This window comes from Tupaia chinensis, unplaced genomic scaffold, assembly GCF_000334495.1.
Source record: "Tupaia chinensis unplaced genomic scaffold, TupChi_1.0 Scaffold147010_1, whole genome shotgun sequence".
NCBI lineage: Eukaryota > Metazoa > Chordata > Mammalia > Scandentia > Tupaiidae > Tupaia > Tupaia belangeri.
In genome coordinates this window covers 32,935-42,729 of record NW_006206863.1, presented here as the reverse complement: position 1 = coordinate 42,729, position 9,795 = coordinate 32,935, and the positions used below count along the sequence as shown (strand labels likewise).

The following is a 9,795-nucleotide window of genomic DNA, read 5'->3' as shown; positions in this document are numbered from 1 at the left end:
GCTGGGAATGTTTTAAAAGCCACTGAGTCTGGGACTCTATCTACAGTCAGCCATGTGGGAGTCCAGTGACATAACAGCTATGCCATCTGCTGGCCCCAAATAATTATTCCTATAACTTCTTATGACCCTAAAGAATTCAAGACTCAGAGAAGTGAAATGTATTACCTAAAATTATAAGATGAGGCCAGAAGTTGGACCAAATCTCTGAAATCAGAATCCATGGTTTTAACCAAAGTGTAGGTACAAAGCTGGCAGCCTCAGAATCATTTTGGAGAATTCATTGTTAGTGCAGACTCCTGAATCTCACCTCTGGGGGATTTTTATTTAGTAGGGCTAGCTGTAAGGATTGTGATTTGTTTCCTTAACTAAACCATTTATACTGTTTTAGCCATTGTAGTTGATTCTGAGGTGTAGAGAGGTTTGTAAACCATTGTTCTAAACGCCAAGTTATGGTAAAGGTTATGAGTAAGTGGGCCTGCCACTGGCATATCTGTCCACAGCATACCTGATATAAAATACGTGTGGTCTTCAAAAAAATTAAAGGACAGTGCATATTCTGAAAAAAATACATGCATAGATTTCAGAAATGTTTTGCACCAAAATGAACTCATACTTTATTTCTATTTTTTTTTCATGAACTTCTGAAATCCCCTCCTGTAACTTTAGGGCAGAGAGGTTCCTACCAGGGGTCCTTATTGAAACTATGCAAAAAAACATGGACTCTACATTTTTCTGAATTTACAGTTTTACAGATTTTTCAAATGAAACTGTGGCTCTCAAATGGTTACAAATCACTCTCCTACAACCTTTTCTCTCTCTTTTTTTTTTTTCACAACATCTTCCTCCATCAACTCATGCTTGAAAAAGTGTGAGAAATGAAACATAATTTAACCCAACCACAGCTCTCTGCTGCTGATATAGCTCTTTCATTTCCTGGCTCAAGGATAGGTTGCTAGGTTGCCCTTCTGTGAGCTCTTCAGGGTACTTCTTCTTTGCTGGATTTGGCATCACCGGCCCCAGAGAAGGAGCAACTCCATGGAAACGGCATGCAGGGCTGTCCGGAGTGAATGGGCAGTGAAGCCAGTGGCTGGAAAACCTGCTCCATTTTCCTTGACTTCTAGTTCTGAGAGAGCAGGTATCACTTCCCTTATGGAGAGTTTGGCTAGGAGGCTCCTGCAGGGCTTGTTCTTGATTCCTGATGCTTAGAAGCAAGCGAACAGTCATAACCTCTTAGCTGCTATTGGGTTCGTCCTCGGCCTGTCAAGATAGTTCGCCTGCTCATTTCTGCTCTGACTTACAACTCCACATACCCAAGTCTCTTGGTACACAGTCCAAATTTGGAGTTGAAGCGCACCTTCCAAACCTCAGGACTGGAACAGTGCAGATGGCACAGTGGAGTAGAGGGTGGAGAGTGTTAGGCAACAGAGGAGGTGGGCTGCTCACCTCACGCGGCACAGTCAGCACAGTCAGAGGTGGTGCCAGCAGCAGCTCTTGGGTTTCCTTCAGACCCTTACTTTCTGCCGCCCAGTACTATGACCTCTCACCCTGAGTCTCAGCAGACTTGTTCTGTGTTTAAATTGTCTTCATCTGGACCAGCAGATAGCGTAGTGCTTACATCGCTGGACTCTCACGTAGTCGACTGCAGTTTGAATCCTAGACCTGGTGGCTTAAAACTCATGCTGGGCATGTGTGTGTGCATGCCCAAAATCCTGAGAGGAGAATGGAGAAGAAGGGGTTGTGGCATGGCCATCCCACCGGGGAGTGATTTCTTGTTTTCTGTCTCTCTCTGTCTCTCTGGTGAGTGCACACACCCTACGGGCAAAAATCTATCTATGAAAATGAAAATGAAAAATAGACTTCATCACCAAACTAGATATCTGAGTCTGAAATAATGAAAGGAAATGGATTGAGTTAAGGTGCTAGGGTTGGACCATTAGAACAAAGCAAGGATCTCTTTATGCAGGGCCAAGAGGAGCATTTGCAAGCTGGCTCCAACTGGCTACAAGATATTCCTAATCTCTGGCCTCCTGTGTGGGAATGTGTTCCAGTTGATGGTTCTAATGAGACCACGTTTTCCAACTTCAACAAACAAGCCTTAAAAGCTTGAAGGTTAGGAGATACAGCTTTCAGTTGAAACAATAATAGCTACCGTTGGCTGCCTGCCTCCCCTGTGCCAGGAACTTCCCATCTGTTGTCTCATTTAAGGTTCTCAGCAACCCTGTGGCTACAGGCATCATTATCCTATTTTGCAGGTAGGGAGACTGAGTGTCAGGGAGGTTAAGTAACATGTGTAAAGCTATACACCTTCTAAGTGGACGCACTGGGACTCCAGCCCAGAACTGTCAAACTCCAAAGCCCATGAAAACCCTTTTTAGCTGTCTTCCAAAGAAGCAATTTAAAATGCGTTCTGCAGATGCCCCGGTATATTAGATCAATTTCATTCTTTAAAACAATTCAGACATTTATTCCTATTATCTCATTTTAAAAAAGTGAAACTAACATAACTAATGAAGTAGCTTGTGTACTGAGTACTGTGCTAAGCTTCATTCATACCAGTCATTTTTCAGATAGGGGTACTGAAGCTCAGAGAGGCGAAGAGACTTGGCCAAGGTCATAAAGTTAGAAAGTGGCAGAGCAAAATTCAAACCCAGGGCTGTCTGACTCCCATGTCTATACCCTACAGCACACAACTGTGGGGAAATGAAGATGGTGATTTTTCTTTTTTTATTTTTTTTGGAGAGATTTTTACTATAGGGCACGTGTGCTCGCCAGACAGACAGAGACAGAGGGATAGAAAGCAAAAAATCACCCCCCAGGGGGGATGGCCACACTGCAATCCCTTCTCCTCCATTCTCCTCCTGGGATCTTGGGCACGCACGCACACGCGCCCGTCGTGAGTTTCAGCCACTGGGTCCGGGACTCAAAACCGGGCGACTATGTGGGAGTCCAGCGACATAGCCATTATGCTAACTGCTGGTCCTCCAAGATGGTGCTTTTTCTAAGGGGCTCCTCCCTGTCAGTCACAGTTCTGTCTCCTTCTCAAGGCCTATAGCAGGACTTCCACTTTTTTTTTTTTTTTAATTTTTCCTACAGGACATGTGCTCTCACCAGAGGAGTGAGGGTGAAAAAGCATCCCAGTGGGGAATGGCCACACTTCTTCTTTAGTCTCCTCCTGGAATTTTGGGTTCACATGCACACACACCTGGTATGATTTTCAAGCCACTGGGTCTGGGACTCAAACTGCATAGCTGGCCATGTTTGACCCAGGACTTTAAATTCCACGCCACCTGCTGGCCCCAGCACTCCCACTTTTAAGCTTCTGAGCCTTAGGCCTCTTTTTTTCCCCATAGGGGGCATGGGCTCGCTGGAAAGAACGAGACATAGAGAGGGAAAATGAGAAATCACCCTTTGGGGTGTGTGTGTGTGTGTGTGTGTGTGTGTGTGTGTGTGTGTGGCCACAGTGCAGTCCCTTCTCCATTCTCCTCTCAAGATTTTGAGCACACATTCGCATGTGCCCAGCATGACTTTTGAGCCATCAGGTCCAGGACTTGAACCATGGTCTGCCATTTGAGAGTCCAGTGCCTCCTGCTGGCCCTCCTTAGGTCTCTTTCTAAGCCTTGAATGCCAGCCCTCACTCCTCCATCCAAGACCCTTCTTATTCAGAGTGGAGTCAGATGCCCCTTCTTGGAGAAATATTTTAGGTGCTCCCTGTCCCAGGTGGAATAGACCACTCTCATCTTTCCACTTTGACCTGTATTGGTGGACCTTTTGTCTTTCAATACAGTTTATAAAGCTCACTTTTTTTTTGGGGGGGGGAGGTTTTTTGGGTTTTTTTTTGCCATAGGGTGTGTGCACTCGCCAGACAGACAGAGAGACAGAAAGCGAGAAATCACCCCCCAGGGGTGATGACCACGCCGCAATCCCTTCTCCTCCATTCTCCTCTCAGGATCATGGGCACGCACGCACACGCACCCGGTATGAGTTTTAAGTCACTGGGTCCGGGACATGAATCGGGGTCGACTATGTGGGAGTTCAGCGATATAGCCATTACACTAACTGCTGGTCCCTAAAGCTCATTGTTGAGCTGTCTTCCCCACTAAATTCCCAAGCCCTTGAAGAGAGACACCAAGTTGTATTCATCTCTAGCTCCATGGTGATCTATCCACAATGATTTAGTAGATGATCAATACATGTTTGTGAGTTGAGCAGAGGACCGACTGAGGGAGGCCCTGAATGAATGGACAAATGGGCTGGATCCTAGGGTGATCACACAGACCCACCCACCTGGACTATGCTAGCCAGGGAAGTCTGGAATCCCTTGGGCTCATTGTACTAGGCTGTAAACATAGGAGGAAGATCATAGAGTACAGGTGATAACTGCTCAAGGCCAAGTCCAGCCCATTTTATGGTCTCTACTTTAGAATTCATGTTAAGAGGGCGCCTCTCCCAGATTGTGTTGCACCTTTATATTCATGGAAGAAAGCTCTTCCCTGCCTCCAATGGGAACAGAGGATATGTTCCAGCATGCCATTTCATCTGGTTCTGGCTGGCCTGAGAGTGTCCTAGGGAAGTGTGTGCTCTGCTGAGACAACTGGTGGGACCAGGAAGTATATTTTTTTCCTGGATACATTTTATCAAGACTACCATGGATTCTCAGCCATTTTATCTCATTTTATGCCATTAATCTTTGCAACATCCTTTTGAGGAAGGTCTTATTGTCCCCATTTTGTAGCTGCAAATAATAAGACTGAATGGAGTTAAGTGTCTTGCCCAAGGTCACATGACTAAGTAAGCAGCAGAGGCAGAATTCAGTCTCAGGACCATCTGCCCCCAAAGCCTGACATCTTCACAGAAGAAGAGATAGGAGAAAAGTGGTTCTCCATCATAAAATAAAAAATGAGATTTATAAAAGGATGAATTAGATTTTTTTAAAGAGAGATTTTGCTATAGGGCATGTACACTCACTGGAGATGCACAGAGAGAAAGTGAAAAACCACCCCCACGAAGGGGATGGCCAAGCTGCAATCCCTTTTCCTCCATTCTCTTCCCAGGGTTTAGGGCATGCACCCACATGCCCCACATGAGTTACAAGGCACGGAGTCCAAGACTGAACCACGGTTGACCATGTGAGAGTCCAGCACCTTAACCACCATGCCACCTGTTGGTCCCAGATTAGATCTTTAAAGGAAGACATTTCCCAGTTATTGCTCACTTTTATTTAATCCCTCAAAATGATGTGAAAAAAATGGCAGAGGAATGGGGGATGGAAAAGAACAATTATTCTACTAACTCTTGACCTGAATTCCCCCATATCAGACCGTTATGGCATCACACAACACAGGAATGCTTCCAGAGAATTTTGCCCTGTGTTCATTTTCTAACTCAGACAGATGGGGCTCCAAGGTGTCAGTTGATGGCTAAGGGTCACACCGAAAGTTGATAACTGAACTGGTATTTAGAATGCTGATCTGCCAGATTGAAGCCCCATATTTTTCCTGCTAACTCAGCCTGTTTCATGGAGTCATTGAACACAACGCATAAAACGTGGGGAGGAAGTAGACTCTTGATGGTAGAAGAGGGGACAAGCATTTACCTCACCACCTGCCCTTATTTAGGGGTGGGGAAGACTTGGGAAAGACCTTTGATAGAAGATCTGAAGAGTGTTGGGAACCCTTGTGGCTGTGGGGACCTGACTGGAGCCTCCTTGTACCTGGGTATTAGCCTCCTTTCTCCCATGCCAGCTCCCACTGCTGCACTCCCTATCTTCTCAGCCTGGTGGAGCCTGTTTCCTGATTGACAAACTCTCTCAGGTCTGTGCTGAGCATTCTTTTCTTTTTGATGCCAGAGTTCCTTCCTGTGTCCTGGCTCCCAAGTTGCTTTTCATACTGCTTACCTGCTCCTGGGCCTTCATGGGCCCGGGAGCAGTCATCAGAAGTCCTTGCGCTGCCAGTTCCCTCTTGGGTGGTGGTTCTGAACTGCAGGCAATTTTGTTTCCTAGGGAACGTAGGACAATGTCTGGAGATCAATTTGGTCCTCACACTGGGTAGGGCACAACTGGTGTGCTACTGGCACACTGAGTAGAAGCAGCTGGGAATGCTGCTACACATCCTGTGATGCATGGGTCAGGCACCAGCATGAATTATCCCACCCAAGATGTAGTGCAGAGGCCGAGAAGTCCTGATCTCTTAGATAGCTGCAGATCTACAAGGTTAGGCATGGAAATTGCCAGGTGCTGAGCCTTTTGGCACTGAACTTCCGAGAGCAGCTGCTCTTTCCTTTCCTTAATTGGGGGAGGGATAGGGTGTTGCCATGAAACAGCTACAACTTGGGTAAGAATCTTCAGAAAGAAAGGCAGGGGTAGTCTCCCCTCCCCTAATTTACTGCCTACTTTTAGAGGAAATATTGCCCTACAACTATTGAATACCTTCTTGCTGCTATAAGATAGTGCCATTTTTGAAGGGCTGGAGGGGAGAGAAGAGCCACTTATTATTCTAGTGGTTTATAAAATGCAAAGTGTTATGTGGTTACAGTTGAATGAAATAAGTTTTGGAGGCCTCCCTCCCCAATTTCATGTTCTGTGATAGTAATTCATTGACTATTGGAATATTTGTTGTGTCAACTCAATACTGTTGAAGTGACTGTCCAGAAACACAAACTGCCTTTGTTTCGATTTCATTGAGAAATTTAGTTGAGAAATTCTTAATGTCTTAATTCTTAATGCCTCTTTCTCAGAAACGGATCCAAAGGCCTGAATTTCATGGGGTTCCGTTTCTAACGAAGTAATGAATATGCTCACCAACAGATTTAAATGGTTGGTCTAACTTCTTTTTTCCCCACTCTTGCCAGTTTCTTCCATCTGCACTCAGTTTTCGTCAGCATGGGGGAGCAGAATCACTCTCCTGGGAAGGAGCTTCAGCACAGGACACGGGCAGATGTTCCAGGAAAGAAAAGCTGGCACTCCCAGGCTTACGCCCTCGGGGCCATTTCCAACTTTATGTCAACTTTTCTGACCTTTCCTATCTATAAAGTTGTGTTCCGGCAACAGATCCATGCCATGGCGGTGTCAGAGGCTGTGAGACAGCTTTGGCATGAAGGTCCTCAATACTTCTACCGAGGAATCTACCCCCCTCTTCTCTCCAAGACGTTGCAGGGGACTCTGCTGTTTGGGACTTACGATAGCCTGCTGTACTCTCTCTCACCTGTTGGGCCACACTCCCTGGGACACCGCTGGGCTGCAGGGCTCATGTCAGGTGTCGTGGAGGCTGTGGCACTCAGCCCCTTTGAAAGGGTGCAGAATGTGCTCCAGGATGGTCGCAAGCAAGCTCGTTTCCCCAGCACCTTCAGCATTCTCAAGGAATTCAACTCTTATGGGCTTTGGGGGCGGCTGTCCCTGGGCTACTATCGTGGTTTCTGGCCCGTCCTCGTCAGGAACAGCCTGGGAAGTGCTCTATATTTCTCTTTCAAGGATCCTATCCAGGATGGCTTGGCACAGCAAGGCTTGCCCCATTGGGTTCCTGCCTTGGTGTCCGGTAGTGTCAATGGAACAATCACCTGTCTAGTGCTCTATCCTCTGATTGTGCTGGTGGCCAACATGCAGTCTCATATTGGCTGGCAGAGCATGCCAAGCCTGTGGGCCTCTGCCCAGGACATGTGGTACACTCGGGGCCGAAAGGTGCTCTTGATCTACCGTGGAGGCTCACTGGTCATCCTAAGGTCCAGTGTGACGTGGGGCCTCACTACAGCTATCCATGACTTCCTGCAGAGGAAGTCTCATTCCGGAAAAGAGCCAAAAGACTGACTAGCTGCAGGAAGGGTGGCCATGGCATCTTTGTCATTCTAAACTTTCCTTTATTGGTTCTATATAGCTTAGTCTTTGGCTTGGTTACTTAATACAGTCATTCTTTAGCATCTTAAAACTGTCATTGCATGGGAGAAATTCCCAATTACCAGCCTGTTGGGTACAGGCAAAGCCCAACAGGATTCCTTGTCAGAGAGAAAGTCATCCCCTTCTGTCTACAGCTTCAGTAGCCTCAGAGCAAGGAGGGCTTTAAATAATTGTAACCCAGTTTAAATGTCATTCCTTTAAGGAATTCCTTGGCAATATGAGGAAACTTAAAAAGATTACCTCATTCTGGCACTGTGAGTTCTGGGGGTCCTCCAGGCCAAATTGAGTGGAATTCCAATTTCCAAGAACTATGCTTGACTCTTAGGATAGGGGTTCCAAAAATCTTCTCAGATGGTTACATTTTCATGATGTTGTTCACTGCCTCTACAACCATCACTCTCACTTCTCAAGGCTGTGGGTCCTAGTTTCAGGGTAGCAGCTGTTTCTTGAAGTCCTTAATTAAGCTTGTCTCATATCAGGTGCCACAAGAATTGTGGGATGGAGTTGGAAATGAGAAGAGGTGTGATCACTGCATGGAAAGAATAAGGACTTTGAGGGAAAACATAATTATATGCAAAATAGAACATTTTACTGTAAGTTGCTTGGTGTCATCTGCGTGGACATTTTTAATAACTAGGTGATAAGTTTGCCTAGAAACCACTTGAATATCCCTAAGAAATCTAGAAGTGAATGGAATGTATCACCTCACAAATAATTGCATAGTTTGTTGTTGTGAATAAATGCAGTGATTGTGACATGAAGATCAGAAATCTTAGCTTGATATCCAGAACCATTCATAATATGGTCCCCATAGAACTTTCAACATATTATCACATCACTCCCACTTATACAGACCCATGCACCACCAACAGGAACCATTTTTCTCTCCTTGGCCATGCCATGAACTTTCCCGTTGCCATGCTTTGGCCCACACTATTCTCCCCACCTGCGGTGCCCCTCCTTCACGTGCCAACCTGCAAAAATCCTTTCAATTTCTCAAACCACAGCTAAGATGCCACCTTTTCTATAGAGCCTCTTCTAATTCCCCCCAATGAATGTGGCATTAGTCTCATGCGATGCCCCTTTCAGTGGTACTCAGACACAGCCCTAATTCCATGACATCACTGATCTCATATGGCCTGTGTTCCTAATGTTCTTCAATACCTCCTACTGGACTGTAAAATTTCTTGAAAGCAGGGATTCTTACACACATTTTTAAATCCTCCATTGTGCCTAGGTGCTCGAATAATGTTGGCTAAATTACTGAATTGATTATCAAGCTGTGATATGGTCTGTATCCTCAGGGTGCTGTCCCTTGTACGTGAAGATAATGTTATTGACCCACTGTTGGCAAGACACATGCCTTTGGGGTGTGTGTGTGTGTTTTTTTAAATAGTGGATTTCATTTCATGCTAATGTTAATGATGCTGATGATAATTAATAATACTTAATAATAATAATAATAAAATTACTTTCAATTGAACATTTGGTGAGTCTGTGTTACTGATGGCATGCTTGCTGCTAGCACCACCACAGGAGCTGAAAATTCACAAACAGAACCACACGGCACACTGTCCCATTTGTTTCAAATCAGATTTGAAGGGGAAGATGACATATGTTGGGCTAGCCCAATGGTGTGGTAGTTAAAGAGGCTGGATCCCACATGGCCAGTCACAGGGTTTGAGTCCTGGACCTGGCAGCTTGCAAAACCAACATACCAGATGTATATCCGTGCTTGCCCAAAATCCTGAGAGGAGAATGGAGGAGAAGAGATTGCAGCATGGCCATGGCCCCTGAGAGGTACTTTCTTACTCTCTCATGAGCACACACTCTATAGAATTTTTTTTTTAAAGGTGATGGGTTGCAGTTTTACCTTTACAGATGATACCATGATAATACCCTCCACTTGT

General features: G+C 45.5%; 1 protein-coding gene across 1 annotated transcript in view; it reads left to right on the top strand.

Annotated features, from left to right (window-relative positions):
- Nucleotides 1-9,310, top strand: part of SLC25A53 (solute carrier family 25 member 53) — a 10,345-nt gene extending 1,035 nt beyond the window's left edge. The window contains exon 2 of the mRNA XM_006169402.3: nucleotides 6,847-9,310. Within this exon, the coding sequence (XP_006169464.1) occupies nucleotides 6,878-7,798 (921 nt within the window). The 5' untranslated portion in view covers nucleotides 6,847-6,877 and the 3' untranslated portion in view covers nucleotides 7,799-9,310. The remainder of the gene's footprint in view (nucleotides 1-6,846) is intronic.
- Nucleotides 9,311-9,795: the final 485 nt, after the last annotated feature.